The following is a 21159-nucleotide window of genomic DNA, read 5'->3' as shown; positions in this document are numbered from 1 at the left end:
GACTGGTTGGATCTCCTTGCAGTCCAAGGGACTCTCAAGAGTCTTCTCCAACACCACAGTTCAAAAGCATCAACTCTTTGGTGCTCAGCCTTCTTCACAGTCCAACTCTCACATCCATACATGACCACAGGAAAAACCATAGCCTTGACTAGACGAACCTTTGTTGGCAAAGTAATGCTCTGCTAAACTATAGCTTTGACTATCTGGACTCTGTTGGCAAAATGTCTCTGCCTTTTAATACGCTGTCTAGATTTGTCATAGTTTTCCTTCCAAGGAGCAAGTGTCTTAATTTTCTCAAGTGTCATGGTTACAGTCACCATCCGTAGTGCTTTTAGAGCCTGAGAAAATAAAATCTGTCACTGCTTTCACTTTTTCTTATTTTATTTACCATGAAGTAATGGGACAAGCTGCCATGATCTTAGTGTTCTTTGAGTTTCAAGCCAGCTTTTTCATTGTCCTCATTCACCTTCATCAAGAGGCTCTTTAGTTCCTCTTTGCTTTCTGCCATTAGAGTGATATCACCTGCATATCTGAGGTTACTGATATTTCTCCTGGAAATCTTGATTCAAGTTTGTGAGTCATCAAGCCTGGCATTTAGCATGATATACCCTGCATAGAAGTTAAATAAGCAAGGCGATAATATATAGCCTTGTTGTACTCAAGTTGTTCCATGTCCAGTTCTAAATATTTCTCCTTGACCTGCATACAGGTTTCTCAGGATGAGAGTAAAGTGGTCTTGTATTCCCATCTGTTTAAGAATTTTCCACAGTTTGTTGTGATCCACACAGTCAAAGGCTTTAACGTAGTCAACAAAGAAGTAGATGCTTTTCTCTAATCCCCTCACTTTTTCTATGATCCAGTGAATGTTGGCAGTCAGATCTCTGGTTCTTCTGACTTTTCTAAATCCAGTTTGTACATCTGGAATTTCTCAGTTCATGAACTGCTGAAGCCTAGTTTGAAAGATTTTGAGCATAACTTTGCTAGCATGTGAAATGAGTGCAATTGTACAGTAGTTTGAACACTCTTTGGCATTACCCTTCTTTGGGACTGGAATGAAAACTGACCTTTTCCAGTCCTGTGACCATTACATAGGCCTAAAACCAGGACTCCAGCTTTCTCTGTGCCTTTCTACTATTGCCAAGGTCATATCTCTATCTGTTAACATGGGAAATTTAACTCAAGGTAAGACAAGCAAAGGAAGGGCTATTCTACTCAACCTAACTCAAGCTTCCTAAGAGTGGTGCTGTTCCCTTCCAAGAACAACCATAAGCCTTTTCTTCACAGCCACACTGGAAGGAGACAGCGATCCTAATAGAAAATAACCAAATAAAGGGCTTCCCCACGCCATGAAATAAGTGTCCTTGTTCTGGATTCATCCATGTCTGTTGCCAACACCATTACTTGAGGTAGACTGAAAGTATGAAGGACTAGCAAAGTCCAAAATCATGGTACACTTGTGGAGATAATTGAATTTAGTTATGGAGGTTTTGTTGTGTATAAAGTTAAGACCATTGTTAATCTGAAATTTCCTAACAACTGCCAATGGTAGCAGCTGAGTTTCCAGTCTCCATGAACTACAGTATCCATAAATGAATTTTACACCTGACCCATAAGCATTTCTGGATCCCAGAAAGTTCCTTCTAAGAGGCTCAAAAGGAAAAGATCGGGGACCTGAAGAAACTACATGAAAATCACAGCAAAATGAGTCACAAAGTAGAGTGTGGACACTTAGAAGGGAAGTTGAGTTTTTACTTTTAAAAACCTTTCTGTGGAAAGAAAATGTCAAAGCCCAATAGGATTTAGTTACTTGTCATTATTTATGTGAAGAGAAAATTGAATAATATTAGTGAATACAAACTAAATGTATAACTGCAAAAACCAAACACACATGACATAACCAAGGATAAATGTAGAGAACAATATGGTGGCAATTTGTAAAACAAAAGACAAATAACTAGAGAGTAATGTCTGGACTAATCCAGGTGTTTTAGTAAATTAACTATTAGTTGAACTTTCCAGGTAGCTAAGTGTATTTCTTTCAAAATCCAAAAATACTTCACTTTAATCATTATTTTCTCTAAACCATTTATGGAATTTCTTGACTTTTTAAGTGATATTAATTCACATGAGGCAATCTTTTATTTTAATTCACTTTACCTAATTCAAAATTACCTAACTCACTTTACCTAATTCAAAATTTACCTAACACAAAATTCCCCTTTAATCTCATCTAGCCCACCAGGCTCCTTTGCCCATGGGATTTCCCAGGCAAGAATACTGGAGAGAGTCACCATTTCCTTCTCCAAAGGATCTTTCTGACCCAGGGATCAAACTCACTTCTTCTGCACCACCTGGGAAGCCCCTCTAATTTCATCAATATAATATAATTATTTTTAAAAGTTTTATCAACACATATAGTAATATTATGTTCCAGGCATTATTCTTAGTGTTTTTCACATATACTCTATAAGTTCAATCCTTATAACAGCATACAGAGAAGATAATATATCCTTGTTTATCAGATGAATAAACTAAGACACTTGGGTTTAGTTTCATAATTTGCTCAAAGTAGGGAAACTAAAAGCAACAAATCTGGAACCCAAACTCAGGAAACCTGTTTCCAAGGTTGTGAACATGGCTTCATGGCCTCTATGTTCTGTGTTTGCATTTATTTTATTTCATTCCAATCTTTATTGACAAATAAGCTTCTTTTAAATAGCAGTGATCAATCAGATGTCTGTGTAATTCTATGATCACTTCTTTACTTAACACTGTTGACATTCCATATTTTGATATAGTTCTCATTATTATAGTTTAAATGACTCAATAATATTCTATTGGGTTGATAGACCATCTTTCAGTAAACCTTTTCTTATTGTGGGACACAGATTTCTTCAGTTGTTATGGAATCACTTGTATTTGTTTGAAAGTTTTTTGTGTCAAATTTCATGAATTTTTTGACCTCAAAGAAGATAACATTTGCCTGAAAAAGTTTTTTTTTTTTTTTTGTACTCCAAAATGTTATTAAAGAAACAGAAATTAAAATTATTTAACTTATTCTAGAAGACTCAAAGCAATTATTGCAAATTCCAATTATTTAACTATGATGTACCAGTGTTACCTTGGGAACCACTGAAAGGTGCAGGTTATTTTACATATACAAATTAAACAAAACACACACTGCTGTTCAAGTTTTGTCTGTTTTATGTAGATTCATTTTAGTCTCTTCTTTTGCTAAAAAGCTGACAGGATTCAATTTTGTTTTTAGAGCACGTATACTTCCAATATATGTTGCACATATAATTTTGTAATATTGTATAAACAACGACTAAGTGAGATCTGACTGAAGGTAGTGCTCTTTTAGGATTGAAATTTTGGATGTTGTCAAAAATATTTCAGCCACTTATAGTCTTTCAACAAATTTCTCTCCTTTGTTTCACAAAAGCTAGAGTATTAGCCTCAGATCTACCCAAAGTGAGCTGCTACCAAATTTCAATAGTGGGAGAATAGACAAAAAGGCATGAAGATAGGAGAAGATAAGAGAGTAAATTCACTGAGAGCCATATTGATGTATAAAACAGGCAAATAAATAAAGATCCATTACCTAAAGGGTTTTCTCTTTAGGAACTTATAATTTAACTTTTGTTTGAGACTTGTGGTTAACTCCATAAGCTAATGCATAAGAATACCATCAGTTCAGTCAGTCAGTTTAGTCGCTTAGTCATGTCCGACTCTTTACAACCCCATGAATAGCAGCACGCCAGGCCTCCCTGTCCATCACCAACTCCCGGAGTTCACTCAGACTCACGTCCATCGAGTCAGTGATGCCATCCAGCCATCTCATCCTCTGTCATCCCCTTCTCCTCCTGCCCCCAATCCCTCCCAGCATCAAAGTCTTTTCCAGTGATTCAACTCTTCGCATGAGGTAGCCAAAGTACTGGAGTTTCAGCTTTAGCATCATTCCTTCCAAAGAAATCCCAGGGCTGATCTCCTTCAGAATGGACTGGTTGGATCTCCTTGCAGTCCAAGGGACTCTCAAGAGTCTTCTCCAACACCACAGTTCAAAAGCATCAATTCTTTGGCGCTCAGCCTTCTTCACAGTCCAACTCTCACATCCACATATGACCACTGGAAAAACCATAGCCTTGACTAGATGGACCTTTGTTGGCAAAGTAATGTCTCTGCTTTTGAATATGCTATCTAGGTTGGACATAAGTTTCCTTCCAGGGAGTAAGCATCTTTTAATTTCATGGCTGCAGTCACCATGTGAGTGATTTTGGAGCCCAAAAAAATACAGTCTGACACTGTTTCCACTGTTTCCCCATCTATTTCCCATACTAACTCATAATAGCAACTATATTTAAGATGTACTTAAACATTTTTATTATTAGAATCCATTGTTTGCTGAACTATACAAGGTGGGGATATGAGCATATAGCTGATGTATGTAACATGAAATCTGCTTTTGAAAATCCAAGTCTTTTTAGGTATAGCATGTGAAGCAATGTAAGAGAGCCTACAGATATTAATAACTGTAATGATATGATTTCCAATGAGAAGACAATGTTAGTGACTTAATATTAGTGATATACTTATTATTATTATAGTTACATATTTATATTGAAATGTGACTCTCTGTAAGTTACTTTTGCATGTATAGTAGATCCTCTCTGAGGTTAAAAAAAAGAAAAAAGACAGTATGAAGTTTCTTAAATATATAGGACATAGAAAATCTCAGAGAAGGAAAGAATGCTCATAATTCTCTGGGAACCCAGCAGATTTTTAAAGTCTGGGTCATGATGGATTACATTAGAATGTGGGGAGAGAAATACCATGCATTGTTCTGTAGCATTTTTCTTTTAACTATTCCTTTCCCATTTCTTTAATGTTCACCTTATATTAATAGTGACTGACATGTTATAGTCAACAGACTTGTGTTGTACATCCAAAGAGAAATTTGCAATGAATTTAAAGATTTGACCTCATCTGTGATTCCAGCAGATAAATAGAAAAAAGCTAGAGAATTGGGATAAAAATTAAAGGAATATTGAAGTCAAATTTTATGCATTATGTCTTCACATTTTTGTGAAATATGAAAATGTATGCAAAAATACACAAAACTTTGCTGTCAGCAAGAATGGATTAGCAAAAGAGAAACAACAAATTATTATAATCATCATCAAGATTCATGTGTTAATTCATATATTTTTATTGCATTGGTTTAGATGTGTTAAAAGCAAATTAAATAGGCATGGTCCTTATCCTACAGAATCTTGGGATTTAAGACAGGCTCCATTACCAAGACAAATGTAAGAGAAAAATAGACAAGTATATACCTCTTAGAGAAAGACATACATTAAGTGAATGAAAGAATAAATAAACTGAATCCTTCCTTTGGCTTATAAGTTTGAGAAAAAGGAAAATGACCCCTCCTCAGATTTGGAGTTTAACCACCAGTTGTCACAGGAATAACTTTGAGGGTATACTTTTGCAGTAATGGCAGAAAATAATCTGAAAATACTGGTCTATATCAGTCTATTATTCCTGGTCTATTCTGGTTTATTCCAGTCTATTTCAGTCTATTCTGATCTACTCTACTCTAAACTGGTCTACTGGTCTAAACCAGCATGGTCTATTCCAATCTAAACCAGTCTATTCTGATAAAAACCGATCTGATACAGTTAAACCGACCTGAGCCAGTTGGGACCAGTCTGAAACAGATTGAACCAACTCCTCAAAAACGGTTTAAACTGGCCTGAATCTGTTTGAACTAGGCCAAACCAGTTTGAACTGGTCCGAGCTAGTCCAAGCCAGTTTGAACCAGTCTAAATTGGCCTGAACCAGTTTAAACTGGTCTGAACCTGTTTGAACTGGTCTGAGCTAGTTTGAGCCAGTCTGAGCCAGTTTGAACCAGTCTAAACCAATCTGAACCAGTCTGAACTGATTTGAATAGGTCTGAGCTGTTTTGTGGATGTTCATTGGAAGGACTGATGTTGAAGCTGAAACTCCAATACTTTGGCCACCTGATGCGAAGAGCTGACTCATTTGAAAAGACCCTAATGCTGAGAAAGATTGAAGGCAGGAGGAGAAGGGGACAACAGAGGATGAGATGGTTGGATGGCATCACTGACTCAATGGACATGAATTTGGGTGAACTCCAGGAATTGGTGATGGACAGGGAAGCCTGGTGTGCTGCGGTTCATAGGGTCGCAAAGAGTCGGACATGAATGAGCGACTGAACTGAGCTGGTTTGAACTGGTTTTGCCCAGTCCAAACTAGTTTAAACCAGTGTTCATTCAAAATCCATACTATTCTGATCCAACCAAGTTAAATTTTCAGAACAGACTATTTTAATAATTAAATTAAAATTTCAGTCATCCTCAAAGTTCCTTTTTTTATTTAAAATGCCTTCAGTAATAAAAAAGACTGAATCTGGAAAATACAAGCTTTCATAATTTAATATCCTTAAGTCAATTATTTAAAAAGTAGAATGAAATAGCATGAACAGTATGGCTCATTAATATATTAGCAATGCAAAAAGTAGTTATAGTAGTTGCACAATGTTATAATTTTTTAAAACACCCTTGGTGTTATTCACTGCTTCTTAGTGAAACACATTTGTATTGTTTATTTTTTAATTTGCTTTTCATTCCCTGCTTTACAATTGAACATGTGTTTGCAATTGTATTTAGCAAAATTCATGATCTTAACATTGTACACCAAAGTCAATGTGCCTTCCTGGCACAAAATACTCCGTATTCAAACACTTTTCTAATGTTTGGGGTTCCTGTCTCAATTGACAATACTGAAAAATATGTATTAGCCAAGCAAACCCACTATCTCAAAGCCATGCTGAAAATTACTCCAACCTGTCAAAGCCAATTGCAATTCCCTCCTAGCCCAATTCTTAGCTTCACTTTGTATGTGAAATAGGAAAAGTTGGATTTGATTATAACCACATGCAGAAGAAATCAAGGAATCATATATAACTTATATATTTAATATTATAGATAATTTTCCTTTTAAAGAATATGTCTTTCTTTTCCCATCATTTATCCCATCTCACCTCTTCCAAATAAGTCACTCATCAATACATGAGTAGTTTAGAGTTGTATAACACATTTTAAAATCCTTGCTGCACCACATCATTCTCACCTTGGAGATAGAATAACCCTAATGGAAGAAATCTAAATCTCTTGCAGATTCAGTAATTTGAGGTTTTGCTCAAATGTCAGCCTATTTTCTATGATTTATTATGTTTATATACCGACTACAGTGGTCTGCTAACTATGGTACCCAGTGGCTATTAATACAGTTCTAACAAAAGGGCATGATTCCATCCTTGAAGTTCACTTACATAAAAGTAAATTTCCTTCTTTAAGGAAAAAAATCAATTTTATTTCATACCAGAACTCAGAAGGGCTAAAACAAGGTTATACACTAGATGAGAAACATGACTAAAATATTACCCTGCCCCACTACTGATGGCGAGCACTACAAACTGCTTAAAAGTTAGAGCCCATAAAAATCCCTGGCAAAACTTAAGAGAACAACAAAAAACAAAATAATGGCATTGGGGAAAATAAAGGCAGGTTGCTTGGAATAAACAACATGATTTCCATCTATAAAATCACCCGAGTCCATTGCATTTAACATTTATGAGCATTATCTAAAGGAGAAAGCAGACTGCGTTCAAAGAAGTCTAAGAGACAAATATAAGCTTTACATCTCGGTTCACTGTTATTTATTGATGAAATATTCTAGGATTTTCATCAAGGCTTTGATGTAACTATTTCTTCCTCATTTTAGCTAGTGTGATTGAGACTCTGGTAGAATAAATGATGCAATCAGACAAGTCAGCACATTATTGTCATGGAAGGAAATGCATTGGGAACTAATTTTCAGGCACTAGAATGACTTGGAGAAGGCAATGGCACCCCACTCCAGTACTCTTGCCTGGAAAATCCCATGGACCGAGGAGCCTGGTGGGCTGCAATCCATGGGGTCGCTAAGAGTTGGGCACGACTGAGCGACTTCACTTTCACTTTTTACTTTCCTGCATTGGCGAAGGAAATGGCAACCCACTCCAGTGTTCTTGCCTGGAGAATCCCAGGGATGGGGGAGCCTGGTGGGCTGCCGTCTCTGGGGTCGCACAGAGTCGGACACGACTGAAGTGACTCAGCAGCAGCAGCAGCAGAATGACTTGAGATACTCAGCCATTCGGGTAAGTAAAGTTTTGAATTCTAGTTTGAGGTACTTAGGCTTTTCATCATTTATACTTGCTTATGGGTGAAATATAAATTCAAGGGAGAAAAGTACCTGTAAGACTGAGCAGATGCCCTCTTCCACTACCACAACAATTGTGGAAAGAATTGTTAAGGAAGTGCCCCATGATCAAGTTAGTCTGTGCTCCCAACCGGGGGCGGGGATGGTTCTATGCTCCCACATGGAAGACAGCTGCCCTGGAAAGCTGCCTGTACCCTCAGCAGACCTTAAGAGAGAGCAAATAAATAAACTGTTGTATATTAAACCACTGGGATTTCAGTTTTTCTTGTTTCCAAACTATAATGCAACCTATCTTGACTGATATTATCAACCACAGCTACAAAACTGTTAATACACTTCCATTAGTTTTCCACTATTATTTTAGATTATATATATATATGTGTGTGTGTGTGTGTGTGTGTGTGTGTATATATATATCATGTTTTCCATGTTATTTTGTAAACTATTCTCTACATATATAATAAATTAACATCTATATAATATATAATGAATATTTTCCAGGTTATTAAATATATTTTCCAAAACACTATTTTCAAGTTACAGAGCACTGAACTAATACCATACCATATTTTATCTAACCTTTCACTAATATTGAACAGTTTTGCTAAATAGTGCTTTACTAGCTAACCTATCCTAGCTCTTTGTGTATATTTCTATCTTCCTGGGATAATGTTTCCAAAATGGTAACACTGAATCAAAGCTTATTCATTTTAAAGGCTTTTGATACACATTGCCAAATTACCCTTCAAAGTTTTTGTATGAATTTGTAATTTTTATGAGTATGAAATATATCATTGTCATTCTGCCCTTGATGACTCTGAAAATTACAGTTTCAAAAACTGAAAACTTGGTATATAAAAACTATCTCATTTCTTATTTTAATTTGAAGGTAAAGTTATTTTGAGTAGCTGATGTCAAAGAGAAGACCAGGAATTCAGATCTTTTGAGAATGGAACCATTTAATGCTATATATTTGACTCTCTATATCTTTCATCTCATTCTGAAAATGCTACTATGTGACCTTTCATCATCATTATTTTATAAGGGTCCTATAGATTCAATTTCATACTTGATCCCAAAATTTCATAGGACAATTTCTAATTCCAATCTTTGAGGCTCTTTTTATTTGCTTTGTTGTTGTTCAGTCCCTAAGTCATGTTCAACTCTTTGCAATCCCATGAACAGCAGCGTGCCAGGCTTTCCTGTCCTTCACTATCTCCCAGAATTTGCTCACATTCATATCCATGGAGTTAGTAATGCCATCTAACCATCTTATCCTCTGCTGCCCCCTTCTCCTCCTGCCTTCATTCTTTCTCAGCATCAGGGTCTTGTCCAATGAGCCCGCTTTTTGCATCAGGTGGCCAAAAGATTGGAGCTTCAGCTTCAACATCAGTCCTTCCAATGAACATTCAGGGTTGCTTTCCTTTAGAGTTGACTGGTTTGATCTCCTTGCAGTCCAAGGGACTCTCGAGAGTCTTCTCCAACACTACAATTTAAAGGCATCAATTCTTTGGCTTACATCCATTTTATAGATTACCATTTTTATTAATTCATGGTCTGAGACTGATTTGCATAATTCCATTTATTAGCATTAAAATAAATATATTTTGACTCAAATACACACTCATTATTTTTAAAGTTTTGTTTTAGTCTCACAGACATGGTAGACATGATCAATCTGGCACAAAGGAGCCATTCTCTCTGTTTTCTGAAGAGTTTTTTAGAACTACGAAGTCTGGAAAGCTAAAATCCATATTTCCAAGGTTAACTGGCAATTTCAAATGTAGATGTGAAATAGATCACACTGAAAATGTAAGATCCTTGATCCAAACTTCAAGATTGGGAAGGTGCAGGTGAAGCAGGGGACTTCTTATTTTGTCTCTTGCACTGGCAAGTAAGGACAAAGATGGTATTGCCTCGGTGCCAGGTCACTAAGCTTACAAGCACTTGCAATGGAGGCACGAGCAGCAGTCTCCTGATGCTGGATCACAGCTCCAGGGTTGTGCTCTTGAACTTGACAGTCCAGGTGGAGTTTGCATAATTACCCACTTCTCTGATCACAGCAAAGGTAGCAGCAACCCTGCAGGCCCATTGAGCAGTGTGATTCTGGGAATCATAGCCCAGTTCCCTTCTCTTTCCAGCCATTTTGTGTGAACTAAATTATCTGAGTCAAATGTCTTTTGCTTTAAATAGCTAGACTTGGGAATTCCCTGGCTGTCCAGTGCTTAGGACACTGGGCTTCCATTGCAGGAGGCACGGGTTTGATCCATGGTCCAAGAACTAAGATCCTGCATGCTACACCATCAAAAAAAAAAATGAATAGATAAATAAAATTAAATAATAATTTTTAAAGTAAATAATTCTATATATGCTGCTGCTAAGTCGCTTCAGTCGTGTCCGACTCTGTGCGACCCCAGAGACGGCAGCCCACCAGGCTCCCCCGTCCCTGGGATTCTCCAGGCAAGAACACTGGAGTGGGTTGCCATTTCCTTCTCCAATGCATGAAAGTGAAAAGTGAAAGTGAAGTCGCTCAGTCATATCCAACTCTTAGCGACTCCATGGACTGCACCCTACCAGGCTCCTCTGTCCGTGGGATTTTCCAGGCAAGAGTAGTGGAGTGGGATGCCATTGCCTTCTCCGATATGCAGAGTACATCATATGAAATGCCCAGGGGGATGAAGCATAAGCTGGAATCAAGACGTAGTGTCGTTGCTGGTAACATAAACTAGGACATCAGAGGAGTTCCTGCCAGTGGTATATCGATAGCAGTTCCAAACACAGCTGATCAAGTAACCCTTAAAAGCCAAGATAATGCTGATAAATAGAAGAATAACGAGGACCAAACAGGTAGGATTCACTGACATGATATCATCTTTGTACGGAATATCAGGAGGCAGCTGTCGTGTGTATTCCTGGATGGAATTTGGATAAACAAGTATGGTGACCACAACCAAGGTGTTCAGGGCAAAATCAAAGATTCGGTAGCAGAAGAATGGGATGATCCAGGCTGCGTGTTGCTTGTATGCTCCATATGTAGCCATGGCACAGATAAGGATCATGAGAAAAGAAATCACGATGGCAATGCACATGTTGGCATCATCCATGAACTCAAAGTCACCCCTGAGTTCAGATCTTGAAAAGTGGTAATGATATGGATCAGCCAGGGTGTTCAATAGAATCAGCAGTACCACGGCATTGACGATCAGGTACCAGACACCGAGCAGGATGGTGCATAATAGTCTGTATATTTCAATCCCAGTGTCCCAATTTATCCTTCCTCCTCTGTTTGTTTTCTACATCCATAATTGTATTTCTGTTTTGTAGATAAATTTATCTGTTCTCTTTTTTTAGTTTCACATGTAAGTGATATCATATGATATTTGTCTTCCTTTGTCTGACTAACTTAACCTATCTGTTTTTAAATAATTAGAGAGTATTGTATTGTATTGAATTGTATTGTACTGTATAGAAGTCTTCTTCAACAGTTGTGGGGTTTTTTTTTTTCTCCTTGATTTATAATGTATTTTCTTTCATGGATTTTTATATTCTACTTGCTTTGTAAAGTTTCATTTTGTTAGAATTTCATTGTATTTTGTATCTTTCACCTACTAAAAAATAACCACTTTGTTCACTTTAATGCTTTTCTTTTTCTTTAAACTCTTTCTCATCTGATACCTCTGGAGAAGGCAATGGCACCCCACTCCAGTACTCTTGCCTGGAAAATCCCATGGACAGAGGAGCCTGGTAGGCTGCAATCCATGGGGTTGCTAAGAGTCAGATTCGACTGAGCAACTTCACTTTCACTTTTCAATTTCATGCATTGGAGAAGGAAATGGCAACCCACTCCAGTGTTCTTGCCTGGAGAATCCCAGGAACAGGGAAGCCTGGTGGGCTGCCTTCTATGGGGTCTCACAGAGTTGGACACAACTGAAGCTACTTAGCAGCAGCAGCAGCAGCATCTGATACCAATATTTAGATTTGGAGCATCATTTTTATTGCATTTGTTTGATATAAATTTGTTCATTTTTAATTTTTAACCTCTATACATGACTTTGATTTTATACATATAGCAGTCTATTTACAATGAAGAATTAGTTGACTGAGGTGAGATGATAATGTGTGAATAAAGTAAAAAGCAGGAACTTCAAATGGGTCCAACTTACAACCAGTTCAACTATTATTCAACCTTGATAATATCAATCTAATCTAAGACAGCTTGGTTTAAGTAAATTGTCAAAGTAATAATATCAACATATAACTTCTGCCTTTTGCCATGACATAAAATCTAACTCTGCCTTAAGACACAAAGTGCTGGTCACATTTAGTAAGGAAAAATAATCATGGCCCACAACAGGTAAACTTCCACATAAACGACTTTTATATCAATGCAATTTCATAAAACTAACTTTCTGAAAATATTTAAGCAACAATTAAAGACATATTGTGCTCATTTCACATGCTAGTAAGGTTATGCTCAAAATCGTTCAAGATAGGTTTCAGCAGTATGTGAACCAAGAACTTCCAGATGTAAATCTTGGATTTAGAAAAGGCAGAGGAATCAGAAATCAAATTGCCAACATTTGCTAGATCATAGAGAAAGCAAGGGAATTCCAGAAAAACATCTACTTCTGCTTCATTGACTAAGCCAAAGCCTTTGACTGTGTGGATCACAACAAACTGTGGAAAATTCTTAAAGAGATGGGAATACCCGACCACTTTATCTATCTCCTGAGAAACCTGTATGTGGGTCAAGAAGCAACAGTTAGAACTGGACATGGAACAACAGACCAGTTCCAAATTGGGAAAAGAGTACATCAAGGCTGTATATTGTCACTCTGCTTATCTAACTTGTATGCAGAATTCATCATGAGAAATATGCCAAGTTGGATGAATCACAAGCTGAAACTAAGATTGCCAGGAGAAATATCAACAACCTCAAATATGCAGATGATACCACTCTCAATAGCATAAAGTGAAGAGGAACTAAAGAGCCTCTTGATGTGGGTGAAAGAGGAGAGTGAAAAAGCTGGCTTGAAATTCAACATTCAGAAAACTAAGATGATGGCATCTGGTTCCATCACTTTATGGCAAATAGAAGGGGTAAAAGTGGAAGCGGTGACAGATTTTATTTTCTTGGGCTCCAAAATCACTGCAGATGGTGACTGCAGCCATGAAATTAAAAGACGCTTGCTTCTCGGAAAGAAAGCTATTACAAACCTAGACAGAGTATTAAAAACTAGAGACATCACTTTGCTAACAAGGGTTCATACAGTCAAAGCTATGGTTTTTCAGTAGCCACGTATGGATGTGAGAGTTGGACCATAAAGAAGGCTGAGAGCTGAAGAACTAATGCTTTTGAATTGTGATGCTGGAGAAGATTCTTGAGAGTCCCTCAGACTGCAAGAAGACCAAATCAGTCAATCCTAGAGGAAATCAACCCTGAATATTTATTGGAAAGGCTGATGCTGAAGCTCCAATCCTTTAGCCATTTGATGCGGAGAACTGACTCATTGGACAAGACCTTGATGCTGGGAAAGGTTGAAGGCAAAAGCAGAAGGGGTTGGCAGAGGATTAAATGGTTAGATAGCATCACCAACTCAACAGATATGAGTTTTCACAAACTCCGGGAGTGACAAGGAAGCCTGGCATGCTGCAGTCCATGGGGTAGCACAGTTGGACACAACTTAGCAACAGAACAACAAGGAATTTTAAAAACATTATATCTGAATTTAGAAAACACATACATATAAATGTAGAAGTGGCTCTGATAAGCAGCACTTGATTAGTCAAGTTTCCATTACAATTATTGTCTTAATTGCCCATTTTGAGATTAATCATGTAGGGCACTCTTGCTACTAGTTAATCTATGGCTGAAAAGGAATGAAAAGAATACAGAAAAGGAACTCAGATTGTGTTAGTTTTCTATTGCTGCAAACAAATTACCACAATCTTAGAGATTTAAGACAACATCTACTTACTGTCTCACAGTATCTGTAGGTCAGAAGTCCAGGCACAATGCAGCTGGGGTCTCTGCTGGGGTCTAACACGGATGTAACCAAGATTTTGGCCTAGGCTGTGTTCCCATCTGGGGCTCAGAGTCTTCATCCAAGCTCATTCAGGTTGTTGGCAGAACTATGTCTCTTGCAGCTGTAGGACCGGGGTCCCCAGGGACTGATCTCAGATTTTAGAGACAAACCTCAGATCCTAGCCACGTGGCCCTGTCACAATACTGCAACTTCTTTAAAGCCAGCAGGAAAATGTCCCTCCACACAGCACAACCTAATCAAGGGAATAATAACCCATCATATTCATAGGTCTTCTCCATTCTCCAGGTCGTGCAGCTCGTGTGCACCAACAGGAGGAAATTGGGGGGCCGCCTTAGATTCTGCCTACCCCAAGATGGTTACAGGGAGATTTTTAATACAGTGTCAAAAGCATGGCCTATTGTGTATCAAATGAATGTGTAGAAGACAAGTCTCTGACCTGAAGAACAGGAATTGAGTCCTTAACAAAAATAGATATGAAACAACTCAGGAAAAATAAACAAAGGAACCAAGCATTTAAAAATAGAATTTAGCTACAATATAATAGATTTTTTTTTAATTTGGAGTTAGCATTTAAACAATTGTTTTATTATTTTTGAAGTGAAATTGTAATGTTATTGATTATAAATACACTGCTCAGTGATACAATTAACGGTCAATGTGGAATGCTCTGTGACACACCAGATGGGTAATACAATTCAGACCATCTCCCCATCTTCAGGTTCCAGTCCTCCACAGAGACTTAAAACTGGTTGAAATGACCTGAAAGACCATAGTTTTAAACTATGCTGCTAAGTGCAATATTAACAGTAATCCACTAACAACTCAACTCAACTCTTGAGAGAAACAACTCACTATAATCAGTTAAATAATTTTAAATGATTGTTTTGTAAGTCTAATTTGTTTCCTTTGTTCCACTTGCTTTTTTTATTTTAAAGTGAATCGAGAGACTGGGATTGACATATATTAATATATACTACTGTATATAAAATGAACTTTCCTAGTGGCTCAGTGGTAGAGAATCCACTTGCCAAAGCAAGACACATGGGTCTGATCCCTGGGGTCGAGAAGATACCCTGGAGAAGGAAATGGCACCCCACTTCAGTATTCTTGCCTAGGAAATCCTATGGACAGAGGAGCTTGGCAGGCTACAGTCCATGGGGTTGCAATAGAGTCAGACATGACTTAGAGACTAAAAACCAATAATAATAAAGAAAATAAGTAACTAATAAGAACTTACTGTATAGCACTGGGAACTGTATTCAATATTCTGTGGTGACATAAATGGGAATGAAATCTAAAAAGACTGGACATATATATAGGTATAACTGATTCACTTTGCTATTTAGTGGAAACTAACACAACATATTAAAACACCTATACTCCAATAAAATTTAATTTGCAAAAGTGAAATATCATAGGTTTTTACCCTGATTCCTATATTACCATAAAGTATTTTCAATAAAACCCTGAAGGTTAAAGATCATTTTGTCTCTTAAACAACATCACAATCTCTTTTTGGATGACATAATCTTTTTAATAATTCAAATATTTTCTAAGTAATTATTAGTTTCCAATATTTAGACTTTGCTTTCTAATTTCTAGATACGGGAAAGTGTGTTCTAAAGCATAATTTGCTTTAATTGCCTTTTCCCATATACTCTATTTGATAAAACCATAAAGTCAAAATAGTTTTAAGGGTTGAAAGAAATTCCCTACATTTGACAGTGTATTAGCATATCAAATGACTTCTGCTTTTATTAAAAGAAAATTAAGACATTGAATACAGAGTAATATAAAACTGAACATATGCACAAAATTTCCACCAGAAAGGATATAAAACAAAATGTTAAATCTCTATGTATAATATGGTATGTTATGCTTCAGTTTCCATAGCAACTTTGACAGATGTTAACAGGGATATTGCCGTGAAATATAAAATAGCATAAAACAAAGTTATGCACATTTTCAATCAGTGATTAGCTTACTACACACAAGAGCAGAAGCTAAACCACATGATATTACTGTTCTAAACAAAGATGGTGACAGGTCTGAGAGGTTTACACTGCAGCATTAACAAGCTCTATATTGGAGATAAATCATTCAAACATCCAACTGCATAGCTCTTATAATGGCATTAATAATCAGGACAAGGAATTTTGATGAAAAAGCAATTGTTTCTGTGAGTAGAGTATTGTCTACACTGTAGTCCTGTAAGGATATTTTTTCTATGAGCACAGCCTCACTGTCACTGTTAAATGGGTAATTAGCTTAATATCTTGCTTTGTTTGGTACAGATGAGCCTATTTCCAGGGCAGGAATAGAGACCCAGAAGTAGAAAACAGACATAAGGACATGGGTGTGGGGGAAGGGAGGGGGGATGAATTAGGAGATTAGGATTGAATATATACAGTACCATGTGTAAAATAGACAGCTAGTGGGAACATGCTCTAAAGCACAGGAAGCTCAACTCGGTGCTCTGTGATGACCTAGATGGGTGGGATGAGGGGGAAGTGGGAGGGAGGCCCAAGAAGAAGGGGATATTTGCATATGTACAGCTGATTCACTTTGCTGTACAGTAGAAACTAACACAACAGAGTAAAGCGATTATACTCCAATAAAAAATTGATTGAGCCCCTTTTGCTATAACAAGATAGAAACCCAATTCAAAATGGCTTCAATACAAAGGAATATTTTCTTAACTAGAAAATTTTAAAAATAGGACTAAGTTTCTCTTTTATTTTCTCTTGGACGTTCATTGCTCAACATATCTCAGACGATCTTCACATTGCAAGCCAATAACAAATTTTTGGCTTTATATTATGTCACATATCAGCACCATTTGTCCTAATCATTCATTACAGCTTGAATCCCTTTCTTTGCTTATCTGCCTAGATACTGGTACAGCAAATTAGTTTTTTTTGTTTTGTTTTCCAAAACACTCAGATTATTTAACACATTGGACCAAATCTTCTAAACAATTTCCATGTCACTCAGAACAAAAGAATGAGCCTGACCCTCTGTATGCATGCGGGTCATTATGACAGAAACAATTTCAGTGTGGATGAAGGCAAAGCAAAGTTCATCGAAGACTTACTGGGATGAAAGGGGAGTAAACTAGATAATGCTTTCAAATAGTTATCATAAAGAAAGAAATAATTTAGGATTTTAAAAATATTTTATATAATGTTTTTATATACATATAAGATGATGTATAAACATAGCCTGAATAAGTACCCTACATTAAATTTAGCTTTTTCCTTAAATACATAATATTTTGTACAATACAAAACCATAAACCTTTTTAAAAAACATTCAGTTATACAGAATTTTATTATGCATAATACTTGGTTTATGACACATTCTTGCTACTGATCTATTTAATAAATTAGTCTTTTTCCCCTAAATTCTTGAATTTATGAGTGTATTCCCTCATTATGATTTTAATGGCTTCAGGATCTATAGTAAATAACACCCATGTCATTCTTGATATTATTTTCATTTTCTCTCTTTCAATCCTTGTTAGTCTCTCTAGAGGTTTATCAATTATGCTGCTTTTCTTCAGAGTCAGCTTTCTGTTTTATTGACTTTTCTCTGTCATTTTCCTATTTTCAATAGATTTCTACTCTTTTCTTTATTATTCAGTAATAAAGAATCAGTATTTCACCATTAAGCATAACATTAGCTGTAAGTTTTTCATAGATAATCTTTATCAAACTGAAACTGTTCAATTCCAAATTTTCAAGTGTATTATCAGGAATGGATGTTGAACTTTTCAAATACTTTTTATGTCTCTCCTGACATGATCATATTTCTTTTCCTCTTTTGTTTGTTAATGTTGTGCCTTACATTAGCACAAATAAATCAAAACCTCAGGCCTGTCTTCAAACTAGTGTATTCTTTTTAGAGTCTTCAAAATTCAGTGGTATAAATTTAGATTAGGATCTCCTTTCTGTGTATCATTTCCTCAGAGCATTTAGAGACATTCTCATAACTTTTTAAAAAAATTCCATTAAGTATTTCCATGTATTTGACACTTGGCAAGGTCACACTGGTAGGTAGGAAGGCTATGAAAGGGACCAGTGAAGATAAAGGATGGTTCTATTTTAAGTGTCATTTTTCTTAAGCTTTAAAGCACTGTTATTTAATTAGAACAAAAGCAGTACTGATGAAATTCAAATTAAGTTTGTGAAATAGGCAAAATAACTAAAGCAGTATCAAATATGATATGTAAAATACCATCAACATGGTATAGATTCATGTGTATTGAACTTTGGTTTCTCTGAAATGGGTAAATGTTTTTGATGCTGAATATAAGAGTTTTTCAAAAGGAATGATCAGAGGACATAAGCTGCTTCAGGAGTAATTTAGTTGTTCTGATGTGGTCTTAATAGTCAAATAATTATATGTTGAAAATGTTAAACAAACATTTAATGAAAAATCCCACACAGCAGTTATCTTTGATAGACAAATAAGTAAAAGATAAAATTAATTCAACAATATACTTAAATTCCACATATACACACCCACTCAATATAGCAAATATGATAAACAACTGAAGTGTATATTGTGTGATTTAGGTAGTTTTAAATCTATAACTAGTAGCCAAATAATGTAAATGTTTTCATTAATCTATATTTCTAAGTTTACTTTGGAATTTGTTTGCCTTTGTTGGTATGTATTTGGGGAACAAATGAAGTCTTAGTAGAATGTTGATACCTTATCTGTTCTCTTCAGTAGCAACAGACAATTTTTTTTTCATGAACAGATGAGAGACTGGAATTGCTTCTCTTTAGGTTATTATTGTTCTACTCAGATTTTCTTTTTCAACAAGTCCATATTACCTGCAGAAGAAAGACCAAAATGATGAATTCTACATCTAAGGCCCCTCAGAATCTGCTACTAAACAAAATTTCCTGTCCCAATTTCCAAGTTTTTTCAGTTAGTAACTCAACATTCTAGCCAAATTGGAAGACACCGCATCTTTTGAGAACTTTTAAGTTTTCACAGTTTGGCGACTTTGATTCTGTGTTCTCTCTTCCTGGAAATCATTTACACTCATCATTTTATGCCAAAACTCTTTTCTATCTAGATTGCAGATAATAGTTCAAACCACACATCCTCCAAAAACCTTCAAATTGCAGAACCAAGTGAAGTCTAATATTTAAAGAAATTCTGAATAACTCTCTGAATGATAGGTTAATTTTCATATTTAAGTAGGCAATTGAGAAATCTGTATGCAGGTAAGGAAGCAACAGTTAGAAGTGGATATGGGCCACCAGCTTGTTCCAAATAGGAAAAGTAGTACACCAAGGCTGTATATTGTTACCCTGTTTATTGAACTTATATGCAGAGTACATCATGAGAAACACTGGGCTGGATGAAGCACAAACTGGAATCAAGATTGCTGGGAGAAATATCAATAACCTCAGATATGCAGATGACACTACCCTTTTGGCAGAAAGTGAAGAAGAACTAAAGAGCCTCTTGATAAAGGTGAAAGAGGAGAGTGAAAAAGTTGGCTTAAAGCTCAACATTCAGAAAACTAAGATCATGGCATCTGGTCCCATCACTTCATGGCAAATAGATGGGGAAACAAGGGAAACAGTGGCAGACTTTATTTTGGGGGGCTCCAAAATCAGTGCAGATGGTGACTGCAGCCATGAAATTAAAAGACACTTGCTCCTTGAAAGAAAGTTATAACCAACCTAGACAGCATATTAAAAAGCAGAAGCATTACTTTGCCAACACAGGTCCATCTAGTCAAAGCTATGGTTTTTCCAGTAGTCATGTATGGACATAGTCATGTTGGACTATAAAGAAAGCTGGGTGCTGAAGAATTGATGCTTTTGAACTGGGTGTTGGAGAATACTCTTGAGAGTCCCTTGGATAGCAAGGAGATCCAACCAGTCCATCCTAAAGGAAATCAGTCCTGAATATTCATTGGAAGGACTGATGCTGAAGCTGAAATGCCAATACTTTGGCCACCTGATGCGAAGAACTGATTCATTTGAAAAGACCCTGATGCTGGGAAAAATTGGAGGCAGGAGGAGAAGAGGATGACAGGATGAGATGCTTGGAGGGCATCACCGACTCAATGGACATGAGTTTGAGTAAACTCCAGGAGTTGGTGATGGACAGGGAGGCCTGGCGTGCTGCAGTCCGTGGGGTCTCAAAGAGTCGGACACAATTGAGTGACTGGACTGAACTGAACTGACTGATGATTCTGTGTGGTCATGATTATAGTATTAATTGATGAGGCCCTGATTTTGCTATAGTGTGCTTTCTAGTAAAAGATACACACTCAAGCTTTGTCAGGAAGTTTGCAGACACACACATTGATACAGGTAGAGTGCGAATTTAAATTTCCTCATTTTCAGTATAGATAGTTTAAATGAATAATTAAGAATATTTATATTTTCCTTGCTCTAAATGATTTTATGTGATATTAGATGATCTACTTTAGAAAATAGGTTTTAGTGTCATTCTTTTGGAGGGTCTAGCAAGAAAGCCTATGTCTACATCTGCAGTATAAATACCTTACTGCCATTTTCGCAGCTAATTTTTCCAGATACCATGGACATCATAATTTAGGCAACCAAGCTTTAGAAAAGGCTAAGTTTAAAAAAAAAAAAAAAAAGAAAAGGCTAAGTTTAGAAAAGGCTAATTACTCCTGTGGGCCTGTGATAGGCATGGGTTCGTTCTGGTGATACTGTACCTTGAAACAACTCAGAGGCTTTGACTTTGGCCAACATGGGTGTTAATATCAACCTTGGTGTTTTCTTGAGACACAAATGTTACAACAATCTTAACACTAACTGGTATTCTA

At 36.5% G+C, this 21159-nt stretch overlaps 1 protein-coding gene across 1 annotated transcript; it reads right to left on the bottom strand.

Annotated features, from left to right (window-relative positions):
• Window positions 1-10962: 10962 nt before the first annotated feature.
• Window positions 10963-20880, bottom strand: LOC132346187 (lysosomal-associated transmembrane protein 4B-like). The gene is made up of 2 exons (XM_059890031.1): window positions 20870-20880; window positions 10963-11568 (listed from the first exon to the last, which is right to left on the bottom strand). The coding sequence occupies exons 1-2, from the start codon at window positions 20878-20880 to the stop codon at window positions 10980-10982; spliced, it is 600 nt and encodes a 199-aa protein (XP_059746014.1). The 3' UTR covers window positions 10963-10979.
• Between the last annotated feature and the right edge of the window lie 279 nt (window positions 20881-21159).

The sequence above is a fragment of the Bos taurus genome, chromosome 9 (genome assembly GCF_002263795.3).
Source record: "Bos taurus isolate L1 Dominette 01449 registration number 42190680 breed Hereford chromosome 9, ARS-UCD2.0, whole genome shotgun sequence".
Taxonomy (NCBI): domain Eukaryota; kingdom Metazoa; phylum Chordata; class Mammalia; order Artiodactyla; family Bovidae; genus Bos; species Bos taurus.
Note: the sequence above shows the minus strand (reverse complement) of the source record. Positions and strands in the feature narration are given on the sequence as shown.